Source organism: Lutjanus erythropterus, chromosome 14 (assembly GCF_056507025.1).
Source record: "Lutjanus erythropterus isolate fLutEry1 chromosome 14, fLutEry1.hap2, whole genome shotgun sequence".
Taxonomy (NCBI): Eukaryota; Metazoa; Chordata; class Actinopteri; order Lutjaniformes; family Lutjanidae; genus Lutjanus; species Lutjanus erythropterus.
Window position 1 is genome coordinate 30,365,459 of NC_139330.1, and position 27,959 is coordinate 30,393,417.

General features: G+C 29.4%; 1 protein-coding gene across 2 annotated transcripts in view; it reads right to left on the reverse strand.

Annotated features, from left to right (window-relative positions):
* The window catches only part of itsn1 (intersectin 1 (SH3 domain protein)), a 101,179-nt gene that overhangs the window by 29,233 nt on the left and 43,987 nt on the right, over positions 1-27,959 (reverse strand). For both annotated transcript variants that reach the window (XM_084736468.1, XM_084736467.1), the window contains 2 exons: positions 27,425-27,546; positions 27,063-27,169 (listed from right to left, as the gene is read on the reverse strand). In XM_084736468.1, the coding sequence (XP_084592594.1) occupies positions 27,063-27,169; positions 27,425-27,546 (229 nt within the window). The remainder of the gene's footprint in view (positions 1-27,062; positions 27,170-27,424; positions 27,547-27,959) is intronic.

The window sequence follows — 27,959 nt, forward strand, 5'->3', positions numbered from 1 at the left end:
GCTGCTGCTGATCATACTACAACTCTTGGTTTGATATTTTTTAAAAAAAAATCATAATTTAATGGAGGTTTTATTAATAATAAAATGTAATAACTTCTCTTTTAAGTACTGTAGTGCCACCAAAATCACTGCAGCCATCAACTGGCCCCTGCTGATCATACTACAACACTTGGTTTGATATTTTTTTTTAAAAATCATAATTTTATGGAATTTTTATTAATAATAAAATTTAATAACTTCTCTTTTATGCACTGTAGTGTCACCAAAATCACTGCAGCCATCAACTGGATGCTCCTGATCATACTACAACTCTTGGTTTGATATTTTTTTTAAAAAATTATAATTTAATGGAGGTTTTATTAATAATAAAATGTAATAACTTCTCTTTTAAGTACTGTAGTGCCACCAAAATCACTGCAGCCATCAAATGTCCCCTGCTGATCATACTACAACACTTGGTTTGATAATTTTTTTTTTAAATCTATTACAACACTTGGTTTGATATATTTTTTAAAAACCATAATTTTATGGAATTTTTATTAATAATAAAATTTAATAACTTCTCTTTTATGTACTGTAGTGTCACCAAACTCACTGCAGCCATCAACTGGCTGCTGCTGATCATACTACAACTCTTGGTTTGATATTAAAAGCATTTTTTTCAGAATTTTAAGAAATTTTATTAATAATAAAATTTAATAACCTCTCTTTTATGTACTGTAGTGCCACCAAAATCACTGCAGCTATCAACTGGATGCTGCTGATCATACTACAACTCTTGGTTTGATATTAAAAGCATTTTTTCAGAATTTTAAGAAATTTTATTAATAATAAAATGTAATAACTTCTCTTTTATGTACTGTAGTGCCACCAAAATCACCGCAGCCATCAACTGGCTGCTGCTGATCATACTACAACTCTTGGTTTGATATTAAAAGCATTTTTTCAGAATTTTAAGAAATTTTATTAATAATAAAATGTAATAACTTCTCTTTTATGTACTGTAGTGCCACCAAAATCACTGCAGACATCAACTGGCTGCTGCTGATCATACTACAACTCTTGGATTGATATTTTTTTTAAAAAATCATAATTTAATGGAGGTTTTATTAATAATAAAATTTAATAACTTCTCTTTTAAGTACTATAGTGCCACCAAAATCACTGCAGCCATCAACTGGCTGCTGCTGATCATACTACAACACTTGGTTTGATATATTTTTTAAAAACCATAATTTTATGGAATTTTTATTAATAATAAAATTTAATAACTTGTCTTTTATGTACTGTAGTGTCACCAAACTCACTGCAGCCATCAACTGGCTGCTGCTGATCATACTACAACTCTTGGTTTGATATTAAAAGCATTTTTTCAGAATTTTAAGAAATTTTATTCATAATAAAATGTAATAACTTCTCTTTTATGTACTGTAGTGCCACCAAAATCACTGCAGCTATCAACTGGCCCCTGCTGATCATACTACAACTCTTGGTTTGATATTTTTTTTAAAAAAAATCATAATTTAATGGAGGTTTTATTAATAATAAAATGTAATAACTTCTCTTTTATGTACTGTAGTGCCACCAAAATCACTGCAGCCATCAACTGTCCCCTGCTGATCATACTACAACACTTGGTTTGATATTAAAAGCATTTTTTCAGAATTTTAAGAAATTTTATTAATAATAAAATGTAATAACTTCTCTTTTATGTACTGTAGTGCCACCAAAATCACTGCAGCTATCAACTGGCCCCTGCTGATCATACTACAACTCTTGGTTTGATATTTAAAAAAAAATAATCATAATTTAATGGAGGTTTTATTAATAATAAAATGTAATAACTTCTCTTTTATGTACTGTAGTGTCACCAAAATCACTGCAGCCATGAACTGGATGCTGCTGATCATACTACAACTCTTGGTTTGATATTTTTTTAAAAAAATTATAATTTAATGGAGGTTTTATTAATAATAAAATTTAATAACTTCTCTTTTATGTACTGTAGTGCCACCAAAATCACTGCAGCCATCAACTGGCCCCTGCTGATCATACTACAACACTTGGTTTGATATTTTTTTTAAAAATCATAATTTTATGTAATTTTTATTAATAATAAAATGTAATAACTTCTCTTTTATGTACTGTAGTGCCACCAAAATCACTGCAGCCATCAACTGGCTGCTGCTGATCATACTACAACTCTTGGTTTGATATTAAAAGCATTTTTTCAGAATTTTAAGAAATTTTATTAATAATAAAATTTAATAACCTCTCTTTTATGTACTGTAGTGCCACCAAAATCACTGCAGCTATCAACTGGATGCTGCTGATCATACTACAACTCTTGGTTTGATATTTTTTTTTAAAAATTATAATTTAATGGAGGTTTTATTAATAATAAAATGTAATAACTTCTCTTTTAAGTACTGTAGTGCCACCAAAATCACTGCAGCCATCAACTGTCCCCTGCTGATCATACTACAACACTTGGTTTGATATATTTTTTTAAAAATCTATTACAACACTTGGTTTGATATATTTTTTAAAAACCATAATTTTATGGAATTTTTATTAATAATAAAATTTAATAACTTGTCTTTTATGTACTGTAGTGTCACCAAACTCACTGCAGCCATCAACTGGCTGCTGCTGATCATACTACAACTCTTGGTTTGATATATTTTTTTAAAATCATAATTTAATGGAGGTTTTATTAATAATAAAATGTAATAACTTCTCTTTTATGTACTGTAGTGTCACCAAAATCACTGCAGCCATGAACTGGATGCTGCTGATCATACTACAACTCTTGGTTTGATATTTTTTTTTAAAAAATATAATTTAATGGAGGTTTTATTAATAATAAAATTTAATAACTTCTCTTTTATGTACTGTAGTGTCACCAAAATCACTGAAGCCATGAACTGGATGCTGCTGATCATACTACAACTCTTGGTTTGATATTAAAAGCATTTTTTCAGAATTTTAAGAAATTTTATTAATAATAAAATTTAATAACTTCTCTTTTATGTACTGTAGTGCCACCAAAATCACTGCAGCCATCAACTGGATGCTGCTGATCATACTACAACTCTTGGTTTGATATTTTTTTTAAAAAATTATAATTTAATGGAGGTTTTATTAATAATAAAATGTAATAACTTCTCTTTTAAGCACTGTAGTGCCACCAAAATCACTGCAGCCATCAACTGGCTGCTGCTGATCATACTACAACTCTTGGTTTGATATTAAAAGCATTTTTTCAGAATTTTAAGAAATTTTATTAATAATAAAATTTAATAACCTCTCTTTTATGTACTGTAGTGCCACCAAAATCACTGCAGCCATCAAATGTCCCCTGCTGATCATACTACAACACTTGGTTTGATAATTTTTTTAAAAAATCTATTACAACACTTGGTTTGATATATTTTTTAAAAACCATAATTTTATGGAATTTTTATTAATAATAAAATTTAATAACTTCTCTTTTATGTACTGTACTGTCACCAAAATCACTGCAGTCATCAACTGGCTGCTGCTGATCATACTACAACTCTTGGTTTGATATTAAAAGCATTTTTTCAGAATTTTAAGAAATTTTATTAATAATAAAATTTAATAACCTCTCTTTTATGTACTGTAGTGCCACCAAAATCACTGCAGCCATCAACTGTCCCCTGCTGATCATACTACAACACTTGGTTTGATATTAAAAGCATTTTTTCAGAATTTTAAGAAATTTTATTAATAATAAAATGTAATAACTTCTCTTTTATGTACTGTAGTGCCACCAAAATCACTGCAGCCATCAACTGGATGCTGCTGATCATACTACAACTCTTGGTTTGATAATTTTTTTTAAAAAAATTATAATTTAATGGAGGTTTTATTAATAATAAAATGTAATAACTTCTCTTTTAAGTACTGTAGTGCCACCAAAATCACTGCAGCCATCAACTGGCCCCTGCTGATCATACTACAACTCTTGGTTTGATATTAAAAGCATTTTTTCAGAATTTTAAGAAATTTTATTAATAATAAAATTTAATAACCTCTCTTTTATGTACTGTAGTGCCACCAAAATCACTGCAGCTATCAACTGGCCCCTGCTGATCATACTACAACTCTTGGTTTGATATTTAAAAAAAAATAATCATAATTTAATGGAGGTTTTATTAATAATAAAATGTAATAACTTCTCTTTTATGTACTGTAGTGTCACCAAAATCACTGCAGCCATGAACTGGATGCTGCTGATCATACTACAACTCTTGGTTTGATATTTTTTTTAAAAAATTATAATTTAATGGAGGTTTTATTAATAATAAAATTTAATAACTTCTCTTTTATGTACTGTAGTGTCACCAAAATCACTGCAGCCATGAACTGGATGCTGCTGATCATACTACAACTCTTGGTTTGATATTAAAAGCATTTTTTCAGAATTGTAAGAATTTTTATTAATAATAAAATTTAATAACTTCTCTTTTATGTACTGTAGTGCCACCAAAATCACTGCAGCCATCAACTGGCTGCTGCTGATCATACTACAACTCTTGGTTTGATATTTTTAAAAAAAAATCATAATTTAATGGAGGTTTTATTAATAATAAAATGTAATAACTTCTCTTTTATGTACTGTAGTGCCACCAAAATCACTGCAGCCATCCAATGTCCCCTGCTGATCATACTACAACACTTGGTTTGATAATTTTTTTAAAAAATCTATTACAACACTTGGTTTGATATATTTTTTAAAAACCATAATTTTATGTAATTTTTATTAATAATAAAATTTAATAACTTCTCTTTTATGTACTGTAGTGTCACCAAAATCACTGCAGCTATCAACTGGATGCTGCTGATCATACTACAACTCTTGGTTTGATATTAAAAGCATTTTTTCAGAATTTTAAGAAATTTTATTAATAATAAAATTTAATAACCTCTCTTTTATGTACTGTAGTGCCACCAAAATCACTGCAGCTATCAACTGGATGCTGCTGATCATACTACAACTCTTGGTTTGATATTTTTTTTAAAAAATTATAATTTAATGGAGGTTTTATTAATAATAAAATGTAATAACTTCTCTTTTAAGTACTGTAGTGCCACCAAAATCACTGCAGCTATCAACTGTCCCCTGCTGATCATACTACAACACTTGGTTTGATATATTTTTTTAAAAATCTATTACAACACTTGGTTTGATATATTTTTTAAAAACCATAATTTTATGGAATTTTTATTAATAATAAAATTTAATAACTTGTCTTTTATGTACTGTAGTGTCACCAAACTCACTGCAGCCATCAACTGGCTGCTGCTGATCATACTACAACTCTTGGTTTGATATGTTTTTAAAAAAATCATAATTTAATGGAGGTTTTATTAATAATAAAATGTAATAACTTCTCTTTTAAGTACTATAGTGCCACCAAAATCACTGCAGCCATCAACTGCCTGCTGCTGATCATACTACAACTCTTGGTTTGATATTTTTTTTAAAAAATCATAATTTAATGGAGGTTTTATTAATAATAAAATGTAATAACTTCTCTTTTAAGTACTGTAGTGCCACCAAAATCACTGCAGCCATCAACTGGCCCCTGCTGATCATACTACAACTCTTGGTTTGATATTTTTTTTTAAATCATAATTTAATGGAGGTTTTATTAATAATAAAATGTAATAACTTCTCTTTTATGCACTGTAGTGTCACCAAAATCACTGCAGCCATCAACTGGCCCCTGCTGATCATACTACAACTCTTGGTTTGATATTAAAAGCATTTTTTTCAGAATTTTAAGAAATTTTATTAATAATAAAATTTAATAACCTCTCTTTTATGTACTGTAGTGCCACCAAAATCACTGCAGCTATCAACTGGATGCTGCTGATCATACTACAACTCTTGGTTTGATATTAAAAGCATTTTTTCAGAATTTTAAGAAATTTTATTCATAATAAAATGTAATAACTTCTCTTTTATGTACTGTAGTGCCACCAAAATCACTGCAGCCATCAACTGTCCCCTGCTGATCATACTACAACACTTGGTTTGATATTAAAAGCATTTTTTCAGAATTTTAAGAAATTTTATTAATAATAAAATGTAATAACTTCTCTTTTATGTACTGTAGTGCCACCAAAATCACTGCAGCCATCAACTGGATGCTGCTGATCATACTACAACTCTTGGTTTGATAATTTTTTTAAAAAAAATTATAATTTAATGGAGGTTTTATTAATAATAAAATGTAATAACTTCTCTTTTAAGTACTGTAGTGCCACCAAAATCACTGCAGCCATCAACTGGCTGCTGCTGATCATACTACAACTCTTGGTTTGATATTAAAAGCATTTTTTCAGAATTTTAAGAAATTTTATTAATAATAAAATTTAATAACCTCTCTTTTATGTACTGTAGTGCCACCAAAATCACTGCAGCTATCAACTGGCCCCTGCTGATCATACTACAACTCTTGGTTTGATATTTAAAAAAAAATAATCATAATTTAATGGAGGTTTTATTAATAATAAAATGTAATAACTTCTCTTTTATGTACTGTAGTGTCACCAAAATCACTGCAGCCATGAACTGGATGCTGCTGATCATACTACAACTCTTGGTTTGATATTTTTTTTAAAAAATTATAATTTAATGGAGGTTTTATTAATAATAAAATTTAATAACTTCTCTTTTATGTACTGTAGTGTCACCAAAATCACTGCAGCCATGAACTGGATGCTGCTGATCATACTACAACTCTTGGTTTGATATTAAAAGCATTTTTTCAGAATTTTAAGAATTTTTATTAATAATAAAATTTAATAACTTCTCTTTTATGTACTGTAGTGCCACCAAAATCACTGCAGCCATCAACTGGCTGCTGCTGATCATACTACAACTCTTGGTTTGATATTTTTAAAAAAAAAATCATAATTTAATGGAGGTTTTATTAATAATAAAATGTAATAACTTCTTCTTTATGTACTGTAGTGCCACCAAAATCACTGCAGCCATCAACTGGCTGCTGCTGATCATACTACAACTCTTGGTTTGATATTTTTAAAAAAAAATCATAATTTAATGGAGGTTTTATTAATAATAAAATGTAATAACTTCTCTTTTATGTACTGTAGTGCCACCAAAATCACTGCAGCCATCCAATGTCCCCTGCTGATCATACTACAACACTTGGTTTGATAATTTTTTTTAAAAATCTATTACAACACTTGGTTTGATATATTTTTTTAAAAATCTATTACAACACTTGGTTTGATATATTTTTTAAAAACCATAATTTTATGGAATTTTTATTAATAATAAAATTTAATAACTTGTCTTTTATGTACTGTAGTGTCACCAAACTCACTGCAGCCATCAACTGGCTGCTGCTGATCATACTACAACTCTTGGTTTGATATTTTTTTAAAAAAATCATAATTTAATGGAGGTTTTATTAATAATAAAATGTAATAACTTCTCTTTTAAGTACTATAGTGCCACCAAAATCACTGCAGCCATCAACTGGCTGCTGCTGATCATACTACAACTCTTGGTTTGATATTAAAAGCATTTTTTCAGAATTTTAAGAAATTTTATTAATAATAAAATGTAATAACTTCTCTTTTAAGTACTGTAGTGCCACCAAAATCACTGCAGCCATCAACTGGATGCTGCTGATCATACTACAACTCTTGGTTTGATATTTTTTTAAAAAAATTATAATTTAATGGAGGTTTTATTAATAATAAAATGTAATAACTTCTCTTTTAAGTACTGTAGTGCCACCAAAATCACTGCAGCCATCAAATGTCCCCTGCTGATCATACTACAACACTTGGTTTGATAATTTTTTTTTTTAAATCTATTACAACACTTGGTTTGATATATTTTTTAAAAACCATAATTTTATGGAATTTTTATTAATAATAAAATTTAATAACTTGTCTTTTATGTACTGTAGTGTCACCAAACTCACTGCAGCCATCAACTGCCTGCTGCTGATCATACTACAACTCTTGATTTGGTAAATTTTTTTTTAAATCTATTACAACACTTGGTTTGATATATTTTTTAAAAATCATAATTTTATGGAATTTTTATTAATAATAAAATTTAATAACTTCTCTTTTATGCACTGTAGTGTCACCAAAATCACTGCAGCCATCAACTGGCCCCTGCTGATCATACTACAACTCTTGGTTTGATATTTTTTTTTAAAATCATAATTTAATGGAGGTTTTATTAATAATAAAATGTAATAACTTCTCTTTTAAGTACTGTAGTGCCACCAAAATCACTGCAGCTATCAACTGTCCCCTGCTGATCATACTACAACACTTGGTTTGATATATTTTTTTAAAAATCTATTACAACACTTGGTTTGATATATTTTTTAAAAACCATAATTTTATGGAATTTTTATTAATAATAAAATTTAATAACTTGTCTTTTATGTACTGTAGTGTCACCAAACTCACTGCAGCCATCAACTGGCTGCTGCTGATCATACTACAACTCTTGGTTTGATATTTTTTTTAAAAAATCATAATTTAATGGAGGTTTTATTAATAATAAAATGTAATAACTTCTCTTTTAAGTACTATAGTGCCACCAAAATCACTGCAGCCATCAACTGGCTGCTGCTGATCATACTACAACTCTTGGTTTGATATTAAAAGCATTTTTTCAGAATTTTAAGAAATTTTATTCATAATAAAATTTAATAACTTCTCTTTTATGTACTGTAGTGCCACCAAAATCACTGCAGCCATCAACTGGCCCCTGCTGATCATACTACAACACTTGGTTTGATATTTTTTTTTTAAATCATAATTTTATGGAATTTTTATTAATAATAAAATTTAATAACTTCTCTTTTATGTACTGTAGTGCCACCAAAATCACTGCAGCCATCAACTGGCTGCTGCTGATCATACTACAACTCTTGGTTTGATATTAAAAGCATTTTTTCAGAATTTTAAGAAATTTTATTAATAATAAAATTTAATAACCTCTCTTTTATGTACTGTAGTGCCACCAAAATCACTGCAGCTATCAACTGGCCCCTGCTGATCATACTACAACTCTTGGTTTGATATTTAAAAAAAAAAATCATAATTTAATGGAGATTTTATTAATAATAAAATGTAATAACTTCTCTTTTATGTACCGTAGTGCCACCAAAATCACTACAGCCATCAACTGGATGCTGCTGATCATACTACAACTCTTGGTTTGATATTTTTTTTAAAAAATCATAATTTAATGGAGGTTTTATTAATAATAAAATGTAATAACTTCTCTTTTATGCACTGTAGTGTCACCAAAATCACTGCAGCCATCAACTGGCCCCTGCTGATCATACTACAACTCTTGGTTTGATATTTTTTTTTAAAATGATAATTTAATGGAGGTTTTATTAATAATAAAATGTAATAACTTCTCTTTTAAGTACTGTAGTGCCACCAAAATCACTGCAGCCATCAACTGGCTGCTGCTGATCATACTACAACTCTTGCTTTGATATTAAAAGCATTTTTTCAGAATTTTAAGAATTTTTATTAATAATAAAATTTAATAACCTCTCTTTTATGTACTGTAGTGCCACCAAAATCACTGCAGCTATCAACTGGCCCCTGCTGATCATACTACAACTCTTGGTTTGATATATTTTTTTTTTAAATCATAATTTAATGGAGGTTTTATTAATAATAAAATGTAATAACTTCTCTTTTAAGTACTGTAGTGCCACCAAAATCACTGCAGCCATCAAATGTCCCCTGCTGATCATACTACAACACTTGGTTTGATAATTTTTTTTTTAAAATCTATTACAACACTTGGTTTGATATATTTTTTAAAAATCATAATTTTATGGAATTTTTATTAATAATAAAATTTAATAACCTCTCTTTTATGTACTGTAGTGCCACCAAAATCACTGCAGCCATCAACTGGCTGCTGCTGATCATACTACAACTCTTGGTTTGATATTTTTAAGAAAAAAATCATAATTTAATGGAGGTTTTATTAATAATAAAATGTAATAACTTCTCTTTTAAGTACTGTAGTGCCACCAAAATCACTGCAGCCATCAACTGGCCCCTGCTGATCATACTACAACACTTGGTTTGATATTTTTTTTTAAAAATAATAATTTTATGGAATTTTTATTAATAATAAAATTTAATAACTTCTCTTTTATGCACTGTAGTGTCACCAAAATCACTGCAGCCATCAACTGGCTGCTGCTGATCATACTACAACTCTTGGTTTGATATTTTTTTTTTTAAATCATAATTTAATGGAGGTTTTATTAATAATAAAATGTAATAACTTCTCTTTTAAGTACTGTAGTGCCACCAAAATCACTGCAGCCATCAAATGTCCCCTGCTGATCATACTACAACACTTGGTTTGATAATTTTTTTAAAAAAATCTATTACAACACTTGGTTTGATATATTTTTTAAAAATCATAATTTTATGGAATTTTTATTAATAATAACATTTAATAACCTCTCTTTTATGTACTGTAGTGTCACCAAAATCACTGCAGCCATCAACTGGATGCTGCTGATCATACTACAACACTTGGTTTGATATATTTTTTAAAAACCATAATTTTATGGAATTTTTATTAATAATAAAATTTAATAACTTGTCTTTTATGTACTGTAGTGTCACCAAACTCACTGCAGCCATCAACTGGCTGCTGCTGATCATACTACAACTCTTGGTTTGATATTTTTTTTAAAAAATCATAATTTAATGGAGGTTTTATTAATAATAAAATGTAATAACTTCTCTTTTAAGTACTATAGTGCCACCAAAATCACTGCAGCCATCAACTGGCTGCTGCTGATCATACTACAACTCTTGGTTTGATATTAAAAGCATTTTTTCAGAATTTTAAGAAATTTTATTAATAATAAAATGTAATAACTTCTCTTTTAAGTACTGTAGTGCCACCAAAATCACTGCAGCCATCAACTGGATGCTCCTGATCATACTACAACTCTTGGTTTGATATTTTTTTTAAAAAATTATAATTTAATGGAGGTTTTATTAATAATAAAATTTAATAACTTCTCTTTTAAGTACTGTAGTGCCACCAAAATCACTGCAGCCATCAAATGTCCCCTGCTGATCATACTACAACACTTGGTTTGATAATTTTTTTTTTAAATCTATTACAACACTTGGTTTGATATATTTTTTAAAAACCATAATTTTATGGAATTTTTATTAATAATAAAATTTAATAACTTGTCTTTTATGTACTGTAGTGTCACCAAACTCACTGCAGCCATCAATTGGCTGCTGCTGATCATACTACAACTCTTGGTTTGATATTAAAAGCATTTTTTCAGAATTTTAAGAAATTTTATTAATAATAAAATGTAATAACTTCTCTTTTATGTACTGTAGTGCCACCAAAATCACTGCAGACATCAACTGGCTGCTGCTGATCATACTACAACTCTTGGATTGATATTTTTTTTAAAAAATCATAATTTAATGGAGGTTTTATTAATAATAAAATTTAATAACTTCTCTTTTAAGTACTATAGTGCCACCAAAATCACTGCAGCCATCAACTGGCTGCTGCTGATCATACTACAACTCTTGGTTTGATATATTTTTTTAAAAATCTATTACAACACTTGGTTTGATATATTTTTTAAAAACCATAATTTTATGGAATTTTTATTAATAATAAAATTTAATAACTTGTCTTTTATGTACTGTAGTGTCACCAAACTCACTGCAGCCATCAACTGGCTGCTGCTGATCATACTACAACTCTTGGTTTGATATTAAAAGCATTTTTTCAGAATTTTAAGAAATTTTATTCATAATAAAATGTAATAACTTCTCTTTTATGTACTGTAGTGCCACCAAAATCACTGCAGCTATCAACTGGCCCCTGCTGATCATACTACAACTCTTGGTTTGATATTTTTTTTTAAAAAAATCATAATTTAATGGAGGTTTTATTAATAATAAAATGTAATAACTTCTCTTTTATGTACTGTAGTGCCACCAAAATCACTGCAGCCATCAACTGTCCCCTGCTGATCATACTACAACACTTGGTTTGATATTAAAAGCATTTTTTCAGAATTTTAAGAAATTTTATTAATAATAAAATGTAATAACTTCTCTTTTATGTACTGTAGTGCCACCAAAATCACTGCAGCCATCAACTGGATGCTGCTGATCATACTACAACTCTTGGTTTGATAATTTTTTTTAAAAAAATTATAATTTAATGGAGGTTTTATTAATAATAAAATGTAATAACTTCTCTTTTAAGTACTGTAGTGCCACCAAAATCACTGCAGCCATCAACTGGCTGCTGCTGATCATACTACAACTCTTGGTTTGATATTTAAAGCATTTTTTCAGAATTTTAAGAAATTTTATTAATAATAAAATTTAATAACCTCTCTTTTATGTACTGTAGTGCCACCAAAATCACTGCAGCTATCAACTGGCCCCTGCTGATCATACTACAACTCTTGGTTTGATATTTAAAAAAAAATAATCATAATTTAATGGAGGTTTTATTAATAATAAAATGTAATAACTTCTCTTTTATGTACTGCAGTGTCACCAAAATCACTGCAGCCATGAACTGGATGCTGCTGATCATACTACAACTCTTGGTTTGATATTTTTTTTAAAAAATTATAATTTAATGGAGGTTTTATTAATAATAAAATTTAATAACTTCTCTTTTATGTACTGTAGTGTCACCAAAAGCACTGCAGCCATGAACTGGATGCTGCTGATCATACTACAACTCTTGGTTTGATATTAAAAGCATTTTTTCAGAATTTTAAGAAATTTTATTAATAATAAAATTTAATAACTTCTCTTTTATGTACTGTAGTGCCACCAAAATCACTGCAGCCATCAACTGGCCCCTGCTGATCATACTACAACACTTGGTTTGATATTTTTTTTTAAAAATCATAATTTTATGTAATTTTTATTAATAATAAAATTTAATAACTTCTCTTTTATGTACTGTAGTGCCACCAAAATCACTGCAGCCATCAACTGGCTGCTGCTGATCATACTACAACTCTTGGTTTGATATATTTTTTTAAAATCATAATTTAATGGAGGTTTTATTAATAATAAAATGTAATAACTTCTCTTTTAAGTACTGTAGTGCCACCAAAATCACTGCAGCCATCAACTGGCTGCTGCTGATCATACTACAACTCTTGGTTTGATATTAAAAGCATTTTTTCAGAATTTTAAGAAATTTTATTAATAATAAAATTTAATAACCTCTCTTTTATGTACTGTAGTGCCACCAAAATCACTGCAGCTATCAACTGGATGCTGCTGATCATACTACAACTCTTGGTTTGATATTTTTTTTTAAAAATTATAATTTAATGGAGGTTTTATTAATAATAAAATGTAATAACTTCTCTTTTAAGTACTGTAGTGCCACCAAAATCACTGCAGCCATCAACTGTCCCCTGCTGATCATACTACAACACTTGGTTTGATATATTTTTTTAAAAATCTATTACAACACTTGGTTTGATATATTTTTTAAAAACCATAATTTTATGGAATTTTTATTAATAATAAAATTTAATAACTTGTCTTTTATGTACTGTAGTGTCACCAAACTCACTGCAGCCATCAACTGGCTGCTGCTGATCATACTACAACTCTTGGTTTGATATATTTTTTTAAAATCATAATTTAATGGAGGTTTTATTAATAATAAAATGTAATAACTTCTCTTTTATGTACTGTAGTGTCACCAAAATCACTGCAGCCATGAACTGGATGCTGCTGATCATACTACAACTCTTGGTTTGATATTTTTTTTTAAAAATTATAATTTAATGGAGGTTTTATTAATAATAAAATTTAATAACTTCTCTTTTATGTACTGTAGTGTCACCAAAATCACTGCAGCCATGAACTGGATGCTGCTGATCATACTACAACTCTTGGTTTGATATTAAAAGCATTTTTTCAGAATTTTAAGAAATTTTATTAATAATAAAATTTAATAACCTCTCTTTTATGTACTGTAGTGCCACCAAAATCACTGCAGCTATCAACTGGATGCTGCTGATCATACTACAACTCTTGGTTTGATATTTTTTTAAAAAAATTATAATTTAATGGAGGTTTTATTAATAATAAAATGTAATAACTTCTCTTTTAAGTACTGTAGTGCCACCAAAATCACTGCAGCTATCAACTGTCCCCTGCTGATCATACTACAACTCTTGGTTTGATATTAAAAGCATTTTTTCAGAATTTTAAGAAATTTTATTCATAATAAAATGTAATAACTTCTCTTTTATGTACTGTAGTGCCACCAAAATCACTGCAGCCATCAACTGTCCCCTGCTGATCATACTACAACACTTGGTTTGATATTAAAAGCATTTTTTCAGAATTTTAAGAAATTTTATTAATAATAAAATGTAATAACTTCTCTTTTATGTACTGTAGTGTCACCAAAATCACTGCAGCCATGAACTGGATGCTGCTGATCATACTACAACTCTTGGTTTGATATTTTTTTTTAAAAATTATAATTTAATGGAGGTTTTATTAATAATAAAATTTAATAACTTCTCTTTTATGTACTGTAGTGTCACCAAAATCACTGCAGCCATGAACTGGATGCTGCTGATCATACTACAACTCTTGGTTTGATATTAAAAGCATTTTTTCAGAATTTTAAGAATTTTTATTAATAATAAAATTTAATAACTTCTCTTTTATGTACTGTAGTGCCACCAAAATCACTGCAGCCATCAACTGGCTGCTGCTGATCATACTACAACTCTTGGTTTGATATTTTTAAAAAAAAATCATAATTTAATGGAGGTTTTATTAATAATAAAATGTAATAACTTCTCTTTTATGTACTGTAGTGCCACCAAAATCACTGCAGCCATCCAATGTCCCCTGCTGATCATACTACAACACTTGGTTTGATAATTTTTTTTAAAAATCTATTACAACACTTGGTTTGATATATTTTTTAAAAACCATAATTTTATGGAATTTTTATTAATAATAAAATTTAATAACTTCTCTTTTATGTACTGTAGTGTCACCAAAATCACTGCAGTCATCAACTGGCTGCTGCTGATCATACTACAACTCTTGGTTTGATATTAAAAGCATTTTTTCAGAATTTTAAGAAATTTTATTAATAATAAAATTTAATAACCTCTCTTTTATGTACTGTAGTGCCACCAAAATCACTGCAGCTATCAACTGGATGCTGCTGATCATACTACAACTCTTGGTTTGATATTTTTTTTAAAAAATTATAATTTAATGGAGGTTTTATTAATAATAAAATGTAATAACTTCTCTTTTAAGTACTGTAGTGCCACCAAAATCACTGCAGCTATCAACTGTCCCCTGCTGATTATACTACAACACTTGGTTTGATATATTTTTTTAAAAATCTATTACAACACTTGGTTTGATATATTTTTTAAAAACCATAATTTTATGGAATTTTTATTAATAATAAAATTTAATAACTTGTCTTTTATGTACTGTAGTGTCACCAAACTCACTGCAGCCATCAACTGGCTGCTGCTGATCATACTACAACTCTTGGTTTGATATGTTTTTAAAAAAATCATAATTTAATGGAGGTTTTATTAATAATAAAATGTAATAACTTCTCTTTTAAGTACTATAGTGCCACCAAAATCACTGCAGCCATCAACTGGCTGCTGCTGATCATACTACAACTCTTGGTTTGATATTTTTTTTAAAAAATCATAATTTAATGGAGGTTTTATTAATAATAAAATGTAATAACTTCTCTTTTAAGTACTGTAGTGCCACCAAAATCACTGCAGCCATCAACTGGCCCCTGCTGATCATACTACAACTCTTGGTTTGATATTTTTTTTTAAATCATAATTTAATGGAGGTTTTATTAATAATAAAATGTAATAACTTCTCTTTTATGCACTGTAGTGTCACCAAAATCACTGCAGCCATCAACTGGCCCCTGCTGATCATACTACAACACTTGGTTTGATATTTTTTTTTTTAAATAATAATTTTATGGAATTTTTATTAATAATAAAATGTAATAACTTCTCTTTTATGCACTGTAGTGCCACCAGAATCACTGCAGCCATCAACTGGCTGCTGCTGATCATACTACAACTCTTGCTTTGATATTAAAAGCATTTTTTCAGAATTTTCAGAATTTTTATTAATAATAAAATTTAATAACCTCTCTTTTATGTACTGTAGTGCCACCAAAATCACTGCAGCTATCAACTGGCCCCTGCTGATCATACTACAACTCTTGGTTTGATATTCTTTTTAAAAAATTATAATTTAATGGAGGTTTTATTAATAATAAAATGTAATAACTTCTCTTTTAAGTACTGTAGTGCCACCAAAATCACTGCAGCTATCAACTGTCCCCTGCTGATCATACTACAACACTTGGTTTGATATATTTTTTTAAAAATCTATTACAACACTTGGTTTGATATATTTTTTAAAAACCATAATTTTATGGAATTTTTATTAATAATAAAATTTAATAACTTGTCTTTTATGTACTGTAGTGTCACCAAACTCACTGCAGCCATCAACTGGCTGCTGCTGATCATACTACAACTCTTGGTTTGATATTTTTTTAAAAAAATCATAATTTAATGGAGGTTTTATTAATAATAAAATGTAATAACTTCTCTTTTAAGTACTATAGTGCCACCAAAATCACTGCAGCCATCAACTGGCTGCTGCTGATCATACTACAACTCTTGGTTTGATATTAAAAGCATTTTTTCAGAATTTTAAGAAATTTTATTAATAATAAAATGTAATAACTTCTCTTTTAAGTACTGTAGTGCCACCAAAATCACTGCAGCCATCAACTGGATGCTGCTGATCATACTACAACTCTTGGTTTGATATTTTTTTTAAAAAATTATAATTTAATGGAGGTTTTATTAATAATAAAATGTAATAACTTCTCTTTTAAGTACTGTAGTGCCACCAAAATCACTGCAGCCATCAAATGTCCCCTGCTGATCATACTACAACACTTGGTTTGATAATTTTTTTTTTTAAATCTATTACAACACTTGGTTTGATATATTTTTTAAAAACCATAATTTTATGGAATTTTTATTAATAATAAAATTTAATAACTTGTCTTTTATGTACTGTAGTGTCACCAAACTCACTGCAGCCATCAACTGCCTGCTGCTGATCATACTACAACTCTTGGTTTGATATTAAAAGCATTTTTTTCAGAATTTTAAGAAATTTTATTAATAATAAAATTTAATAACCTCTCTTTTATGTACTGTAGTGCCACCAAAATCACTGCAGCTATCAACTGGATGCTGCTGATCATACTACAACTCTTGGTTTGATATTAAAAGCATTTTTTCAGAATTTTAAGAAATTTTATTAATAATAAAATGTAATAACTTCTCTTTTATGTACTGTAGTGCCACCAAAATCACCGCAGCCATCAACTGGCTGCTGCTGATCATACTACAACTCTTGGTTTGATATTAAAAGCATTTTTTCAGAATTTTAAGAAATTTTATTAATAATAAAATGTAATAACTTCTCTTTTATGTACTGTAGTGCCACCAAAATCATTGCAGACATCAACTGGCTGCTGCTGATCATACTACAACTCTTGGTTTGATATTTTTTTTAAAAAAACATAATTTAATGGAGGTTTTATTAATAATAAAATTTAATAACTTCTCTTTTAAGTACTATAGTGCCACCAAAATCACTGCAGCCATCAACTGGCTGCTGCTGATCATACTACAACTCTTGGTTTGATATTAAAAGCATTTTTTCAGAATTTTAAGAAATTTTATTCATAATAAAATGTAATAACTTCTCTTTTATGTACTGTAGTGCCACCAAAATCACTGCAGCTATCAACTGGCCCCTGCTGATCATACTACAACTCTTGGTTTGATATTTTTTTAAAAAAAAATCATAATTTAATGGAGGTTTTATTAATAATAAAATGTAATAACTTCTCTTTTATGTACTGTAGTGCCACCAAAATCACTGCAGCCATCAACTGTCCCCTGCTGATCATACTACAACACTTGGTTTGATATTAAAAGCATTTTTTCAGAATTTTAAGAAATTTTATTAATAATAAAATGTAATAACTTCTCTTTTATGTACTGTAGTGCCACCAAAATCACTGCAGCTATCAACTGGCCCCTGCTGATCATACTACAACTCTTGGTTTGATATTTAAAAAAAAAAAATCATAATTTAATGGAGGTTTTATTAATAATAAAATGTAATAACTTCTCTTTTATGTACTGTAGTGCCACCAAAATCACTGCAGCCATCAACTGGATGCTGCTGATCATACTACAACTATTGGTTTGATATTAAAAGCATTTTTTCAGAATTTTAAGAAATTTTATTAATAATAAAATGTAATAACTTCTCTTTTAAGTACTGTAGTGCCACCAAAATCACTGCAGCCATCAACTGGATGCTGCTGATCATACTACAACTCTTGGTTTGATATTTTTTTTTAAAAATTATAATTTAATGGAGGTTTTATTAATAATAAAATGTAATAACTTCTCTTTTAAGTACTGTAGTGCCACCAAAATCACTGCAGCCATCAAATGTCCCCTGCTGATCATACTACAACACTTGGTTTGATAATTTTTTTTTTAAATCTATTACAACACTTGGTTTGATATATTTTTTAAAAACCATAATTTTATGGAATTTTTATTAATAATAAAATTTAATAACTTGTCTTTTATGTACTGTAGTGTCACCAAACTCACTGCAGCCATCAACTGGCTGCTGCTGATCATACTACAACTCTTGGTTTGATATTAAAAGCATTTTTTCAGAATTTTAAGAAATTTTATTAATAATAAAATGTAATAACTTCTCTTTTATGTACTGTAGTGCCACCAAAATCACTGCAGACATCAACTGGATGCTGCTGATCATACTACAACTCTTGGTTTGATATTTTTTTTAAAAAATCATAATTTAATGGAGGTTTTATTAATAATAAAATTTAATAACTTCTCTTTTAAGTACTATAGTGCCACCAAAATCACTGCAGCCATCAACTGGCTGCTGCTGATCATACTACAACTCTTGGTTTGATATTAAAAGCATTTTTTCAGAATTTTAAGAAATTTTATTCATAATAAAATGTAATAACTTCTCTTTTATGTACTGTAGTGCCACCAAAATCACTGCAGCCATCAACTGGATGCTGCTGATCATACTACAACTCTTGGTTTGATAATTTTTTTAAAAAAAATTATAATTTAATGGAGGTTTTATTAATAATAAAATGTAATAACTTCTCTTTTAAGTACTGTAGTGCCACCAAATCACTGCAGCCATCAACTGGCTGCTGCTGATCATACTACAACTCTTGGTTTGATATTAAAAGCATTTTTTCAGAATTTTAAGAAATTTTATTAATAATAAAATTTAATAACCTCTCTTTTATGTACTGTAGTGCCACCAAAATCACTGCAGCTATCAACTGGATGCTGCTGATCATACTACAACTCTTGGTTTGATATTTAAAAAAAAATAATCATAATTTAATGGAGGTTTTATTAATAATAAAATGTAATAACTTCTCTTTTATGTACTGTAGTGTCACCAAAATCACTGCAGCCATGAACTGGATGCTGCTGATCATACTACAACTCTTGGTTTGATATTTTTTTTTAAAAATTATAATTTAATGGAGGTTTTATTAATAATAAAATTTAATAACTTCTCTTTTATGTACTGTAGTGTCACCAAAATCACTGCAGCCATGAACTGGATGCTGCTGATCATACTACAACTCTTGGTTTGATATTAAAAGCATTTTTTCAGAATTTTAAGAAATTTTATTAATAATAAAATTTAATAACTTCTCTTTTATGTACTGTAGTGCCACCAAAATCACTGCAGCCATCAACTGGCCCCTGCTGATCATACTACAACACTTGGTTTGATATTTTTTTTAAAAATCATAATTTTATGGAATTTTTATTAATAATAAAATTTAATAACTTCTCTTTTATGTACTGTAGTGCCACCAAAATCACTGCAGCCATCAACTGGCTGCTGCTGATCATACTACAACTCTTGGTTTGATATATTTTTTTAAAATCATAATTTAATGGAGGTTTTATTAATAATAAAATGTAATAACTTCTCTTTTAAGTACTGTAGTGCCACCAAAATCACTGCAGCCATCAACTGGCTGCTGCTGATCATACTACAACTCTTGGTTTGATATTAAAAGCATTTTTTCAGAATTTTAAGAAATTTTATTAATAATAAAATTTAATAACCTCTCTTTTATGTACTGTAGTGCCACCAAAATCACTGCAGCTATCAACTGGCCCCTGCTGATCATACTACAACTCTTGGTTTGATATTTTTTAAAAAAAATCATAATTTAATGGAGGTTTTATTAATAATAAAATGTAATAACTTCTCTTTTATGTACTGTAGTGCCACCAAAATCACTACAGCCATCAACTGGATGCTGCTGATCATACTACGACTCTTGGTTTGATATTTTTTTTAAAAAATTATAATTTAATGGAGGTTTTATTAATAATAAAATGTAACAACTTCTCTTTTAAGTACTGTAGTGCCACCAAAATCACTGCAGCCATCAAATGTCCCCTGCTGATCATACTACAACACTTGGTTTGATAATTTTTTTAAAAAAATCATAATTTAATGGAGGTTTTATTAATAATAAAATGTAATAACTTCTCTTTTAAGTACTGTAGTGCCACCAAAATCACTGCAGCCATCAAATGTCCCCTGCTGATCATACTACAACACTTGGTTTGGTAATTTTTTTTTTAAATCTATTACAACACTTGGTTTGATATATTTTTTAAAAACCATAATTTTATGGAATTTTTATTAATAATAAAATTTAATAACCTCTCTTTTATGTACTGTAGTGCCACCAAAATCACTGCAGCCATCAACTGGCTGCTGCTGATCATACTACAACTCTTGGTTTGATATTAAAAGCATTTTTTCAGAATTTTAAGAAATTTTATTAATAATAAAATTTAATAACCTCTCTTTTATGTACTGTAGTGCCACCAAAATCACTGCAGCTATCAACTGGCCCCTGCTGATCATACTACAACTCTTGGTTTGATATTTTTTTTAAAAAAATCATAATTTAATGGAGGTTTTATTAATAATAAAATGTAATAACTTCTCTTTTAAGTACTGTAGTGCCACCAAAATCACTGCAGCCATCAAATGTCCCCTGCTGATCATACTACAACACTTGGTTTGATATATTTTTTTAAAAATCTATTACAACACTTAGTTTGATATATTTTTTAAAAACCATAATTTTATGGAATTTTTATTAATAATAAAATTTAATAACTTGTCTTTTATGTACTGTAGTGCCACCAAAATCACTGCAGCCATCAACTGGATGCTGCTGATCATACTACAACTCTTGGTTTGATAATTTTTTAAAAAAAATTATAATTTAATGGAGGTTTTATTAATAATAAAATGTAATAACTTCTCTTTTAAGTACTGTAGTGCCACCAAAATCACTGCAGCCATCAACTGGCTGCTGCTGATCATACTACAACTCTTGGTTTGATATTAAAAGCATTTTTTCAGAATTTTAAGAAATTTTATTAATAATAAAATTTAATAACCTCTCTTTTATGTACTGTAGTGCCACCAAAATCACTGCAGCTATCAACTGGCCCCTGCTGATCATACTACAACTCTTGGTTTGATATTTAAAAAAAAATAATCATAATTTAATGGAGGTTTTATTAATAATAAAATGTAATAACTTCTCTTTTATGTACTGTAGTGTCACCAAAATCACTGCAGCCATCAACTGGATGCTGCTGATCATACTACAACACTTGGTTTGATATTTTTTTTAAAAATCATAATTTTAAGGAATTTTTATTAATAATAAAATTTAATAACTTCTCTTTTATGTACTGTAGTGCCACCAAAATCACTGCAGCCATCAACTGGCTGCTGCTGATCATACTACAACTCTTGGTTTGATATTAAAAGCATTTTTTCAGAATTTTAAGAAATTTTATTAATAATAAAATTTAATAACCTCTCTTTTATGTACTGTAGTGCCACCAAAATCACTGCAGCTATCAACTGGCCCCTGCTGATCATACTACAACTCTTGGTTTGATATTTAAAAAAAAAAAATCATAATTTAATGGAGGTTTTATTAATAATAAAATGTAATAACTTCTCTTTTATGTACCGTAGTGCCACCAAAATCACTGCAGCCATGAACTGGCCCCTGCTGATCATACTACAACTCTTGGTTTGATATTAAAAGCATTTTTTCAGAATTTTAAGAAATTTTATTAATAATAAAATTTAATAACCTCTCTTTTATGTACTGTAGTGCCACCAAAATCACTGCAGCTATCAACTGGCCCCTGCTGATCATACTACAACTCTTGGTTTGATATTTAAAAAAAAAAAATCATAATTTAATGGAGGTTTTATTAATAATAAAATTTAATAACTTCTCTTTTATGCACTGTAGTGCCACCAAAATCACTGCAGCCATGAACTGGCCCCTGCTGATCATACTACAACTCTTGGTTTGATATTAAAAGCATTTTTTCAGAATTTTAAGAAATTTTATTAATAATAAAATTTAATAACTTCTCTTTTATGTACTGTAGTGCCACCAAAATCACTGCAGCCATAAACTGGATGCTGCTGATCATACTACAACTCTTGGTTTGATATTTTTTTTTAAAAAAAATCATAATTTAATGGAGGTTTTATTAATAATAAAATGTAATAACTTCTCTTTTATGCACTGTAGTGTCACCAAAATCACTGCAGCCATCAACTGGCCCCTGCTGATCATACTACAACTCTTGGTTTGATATTTTTTTTTAAAATCATAATTTAATGGAGGTTTTATTAATAATAAAATGTAATAACTTCTCTTTTAAGTACTGTAGTGCCACCAAAATCACTGCAGCTATCAACTGTCCCCTGCTGATCATACTACAACACTTGGTTTGATATATTTTTTTAAAAATCTATTACAACACTTGGTTTGATATATTTTTTAAAAACCATAATTTTATGGAATTTTTATTAATAATAAAATTTAATAACTTGTCTTTTATGTACTGTAGTGTCACCAAATTCACTGCAGCCATCAACTGGATGCTGCTGATCATACTACAACTCTTGGTTTGATATTTTTTTTAAAAAAATCATAATTTAATGGAGGTTTTATTAATAATAAAATGTAATAACTTCTCTTTTAAGTACTGTAGTGCCACCAAAATCACTGCAGCCATGAACTGGCCCCTGCTGATCATACTACAACACTTGGTTTGATATTTTTTTTTAAAAATCATAATTTTATGGAATTTTTATTAATAATAAAATGTAATAACTTCTCTTTTAAGTACTGTAGTGCCACCAAAATCACTGCAGCCATCAACTGGCCCCTGCTGATCATACTACAACTCTTGGTTTGATATATTTTTTTAAAATCATAATTTAATGGAGGTTTTATTAATAATAAAATGTAATAACTTCTCTTTTAAGTACTGTAGTGCCACCAAAATCACTGCAGGTATCAACTGGCCCCTGCTGATCATACTACAACACTTGGTTTGATATATTTTTTTAAAAATCTATTACAACACTTGGTTTGATATATTTTTTAAAAACCATAATTTTATGGAATTTTTATTAATAATAAAATTTAATAACTTGTCTTTTATGTACTGTAGTGTCACCAAAATCACTGCAGCCATCAACTGGCTGCTGCTGATCATACTACAACTCTTGGTTTGATATATTTCTTTAAAAATCTATTACAACACTTGGTTTGATATATTTTTTAAAAACCATAATTTTATGGAATTTTTATTAATAATAAAATTTAATAACTTGTCTTTTATGTACTGTAGTGTCACCAAACTCACTGCAGCCATCAACTGGCTGCTGCTGATCATACTACAACTCTTGGTTTGATATTAAAAGCATTTTTTCAGAATTTTAAGAAATTTTATTAATAATAAAATTTAATAACCTCTCTTTTATGTACTGTAGTGCCACCAAAATCACTGCAGCTATCAACTGGCTGCTGCTGATCATACTACAACTCTTGGTTTGATATTTTTTTAAAAAAATCATAATTTAATGGAGGTTTTATTAATAATAAAATGTAATAACTTCTCTTTTAAGTACTATAGTGCCACCAAAATCACTGCAGCCATCAACTGGCTGCTGCTGATCATACTACAACTCTTGGTTTGATATTAAAAGCATTTTTTCAGAATTTTAAGAAATTTTATTAATAATAAAATTTAATAACCTCTCTTTTATGTACTGTAGTGCCACCAAAATCACTGCAGCTATCAACTGGATGCTGCTGATCATACTACAACTCTTGGTTTGATATTTTTTAAAAAAAAATCATAATTTAATGGAGGTTTTATTAATAATAAAATTTAATAACTTCTCTTTTATGCACTGTAGTGCCACCAAAATCACTGCAGCCATGAACTGGCCCCTGCTGATCATACTACAACTCTTGGTTTGATATTAAAAGCATTTTTTCAGAATTTTAAGAAATTTTATTAATAATAAAATTTAATAACTTCTCTTTTATGTACTGTAGTGCCACCAAAATCACTGCAGCCATCAACTGGATGCTGCTGATCATACTACAACTCTTGGTTTGATATTTTTTTTAAAAAAAAATCATAATTTAATGGAGGTTTTATTAATAATAAAATGTAATAACTTCTCTTTTATGCACTGTAGTGTCACCAAAATCACTGCAGCCATCAACTGGCCCCTGCTGATCATACTACAACTCTTGGTTTGATATTTTTTTTTAAAATCATAATTTAATGGAGGTTTTATTAATAATAAAATGTAATAACTTCTCTTTTAAGTACTGTAGTGCCACCAAAATCACTGCAGCTATCAACTGTCCCCTGCTGATCATACTACAACACTTGGTTTGATATATTTTTTTAAAAATCTATTACAACACTTGGTTTGATATATTTTTTAAAAACCATAATTTTATGGAATTTTTATTAATAATAAAATTTAATAACTTGTCTTTTATGTACTGTAGTGTCACCAAATTCACTGCAGCCATCAACTGGATGCTGCTGATCATACTACAACTCTTGGTTTGATATTTTTTTAAAAAAAATCATAATTTAATGGAGGTTTTATTAATAATAAAATGTAATAACTTCTCTTTTAAGTACTGTAGTGCCACCAAAATCACTGCAGCCATGAACTGGCCCCTGCTGATCATACTACAACACTTGGTTTGATATTTTTTTTTAAAAATCATAATTTTATGGAATTTTTATTAATAATAAAATGTAATAACTTCTCTTTTAAGTACTGTAGTGCCACCAAAATCACTGCAGCCATCAACTGGCCCCTGCTGATCATACTACAACTCTTGGTTTGATATATTTTTTGTAAATCATAATTTAATGGAGGTTTTATTAATAATAAAATGTAATAACTTCTCTTTTAAGTACTGTAGTGCCACCAAAATCACTGCAGCTATCAACTGGCCCCTGCTGATCATACTACAACACTTGGTTTGATATATTTTTTTAAAAATCTATTACAACACTTGGTTTGATATATTTTTTAAAAACCATAATTTTATGGAATTTTTATTAATAATAAAATTTAATAACTTGTCTTTTATGTACTGTAGTGTCACCAAAATCACTGCAGCCATCAACTGGCTGCTGCTGATCATACTACAACTCTTGGTTTGATATTTTTTAAAAAAAATCATAATTTAATGGAGGTTTTATTAATAATAAAATGTAATAACTTCTCTTTTAAGTACTATAGTGCCACCAAAATCACTGCAGCCATCAACTGGCTGCTGCTGATCATACTACAACTCTTGGTTTGATATTAAAAGCATTTTTTCAGAATTTTAAGAAATTTTATTAATAATAAAATTTAATAACCTCTCTTTTATGTACTGTAGTGCCACCAAAATCACTGCAGCTATCAACTGGATGCTGCTGATCATACTACAACACTTGGTTTGATATTTTTTTAAAAAAAATCATAATTTAATGGAGGTTTTATTAATAATAAAATTTAATAACTTCTCTTTTATGCACTGTAGTGCCACCAAAATCACTGCAGCCATGAACTGGCCCCTGCTGATCATACTACAACACTTGGTTTGATATTTTTTTTTAAAAAATCATAATTTAATGGAGGTTTTATTAATAATAAAATGTAATAACTTCTCTTTTAAGTACTGTAGTGCCACCAAAATCACTGCAGCCATCAACTGGCTGCTGCTGATCATACTACAACTGTTTCTTAATTTAAATTGTACTCAGTCATCAACTATGATTTTAAAAGTAACTAAGTAGATTACAGCTTATAATGCATACTTACGTATGAGTAAAAGAAAACAGTACCCACAAAAACTACTTAATTACAGTAATTTGAGTATTTATAATCAGTTATTTCCACCCTGACATTTACTCAAGTACTGTGCTTAATTCAAACTAGAGGAACTTGCACTTAATGTGATTTTTTCCATTTTATGCAACTTAACACCTCTACTCCACTACATTTCCAAGGGAAGTACTGCAGTTTTTACTCCACTGCACTCATGTGACAACATTAGTTACTTTTCTTCACCTGACTTCAATGAGTTTTATGTAAAATTGAAAACCGGTAAGCCATGGTTTGCCAGGTTTCTTTTCTTTTCTAGTTACAAGCGTAATTCAAAGCTGCTGACCTTTGCAAGGCAAAGCTGTGTTCGGGCTTTAAAATTCAAATGAAAGTCTGACACTTTGTCCTGAAATTTGTATTGTGTATTAGATGCAAATGTCCTCATGTAATGTATACCGACCGCTACAGTTTCCTCTGTGTGTGTAGAGTGTGTAATACTGGTGTGTGTTTGGTGCATTTGTCTTTACTTGAGCAGTTTGATGTTGCACATGATGAGCTCCTTCCAGTTGACGAAGATCATGGCCACTTCCTTCTCCGTCAGCAGCTCGCACTCCAACAGAGGTTTGTGGAAGATCTGAACACACACACAGAAGGGTAACTACACATTTCACAGACAGTACAACTTCAACTGTTTTTCACATTTTGTATTTCACTTGAAAATCAGTTTGCACCTTCAAAACTGTGAAAAATCTTATGATGATTAAAGATCCCTCTGATTTGTGTCGGGGTCCTGCATCATTCTGTCGCGATTTATTTCACAATAACGACCTGCTCGCTGTACATTATCCCTGTACTCTATAGCAGAGGTTATCGACGTGTGTGTGTTTACCTCTGTGACGAGCTGCAGGTCGTTGACATAGTTCTCCTCGGTGACAATCAGCTCGTGGATGTATCCCTGCCTCTTCCTCTCCATGGGACTCAGCATGTCCAGCAGATGGAGGTCAGCGCACCCTGAAATACAAACATCACACATACAGACACACACAGCTGTCAATCGAACATCCTGACACATGGAAAGAATAAAAAAATAAACACATTATACCTTTATTAATACATTACCGACATAATACATACCTGAGATCAACAAACAGTGGAGGAGTGTTTGAGTCAAAGGTTTGTCGGTATTTTGTCTGTCATTCAGATGTCCAAAATGAGTGTGTGAGATATATAAGCGTGTTCAGATTAAAATTAAAATTTGATATTTATGACTGTGGCTCTGTTTTCTGTTTTTCAGTATGTGGGTACCTTTTTACTTTTAAATAAACAAAGAGGTTTGTTAATGTTGCTTCTGTTTTGACTGTCTGGATATCATCTTGCAACTGCACTTAACATTAAAAAGTGGTTTAATTCTCTATAATTGAGTG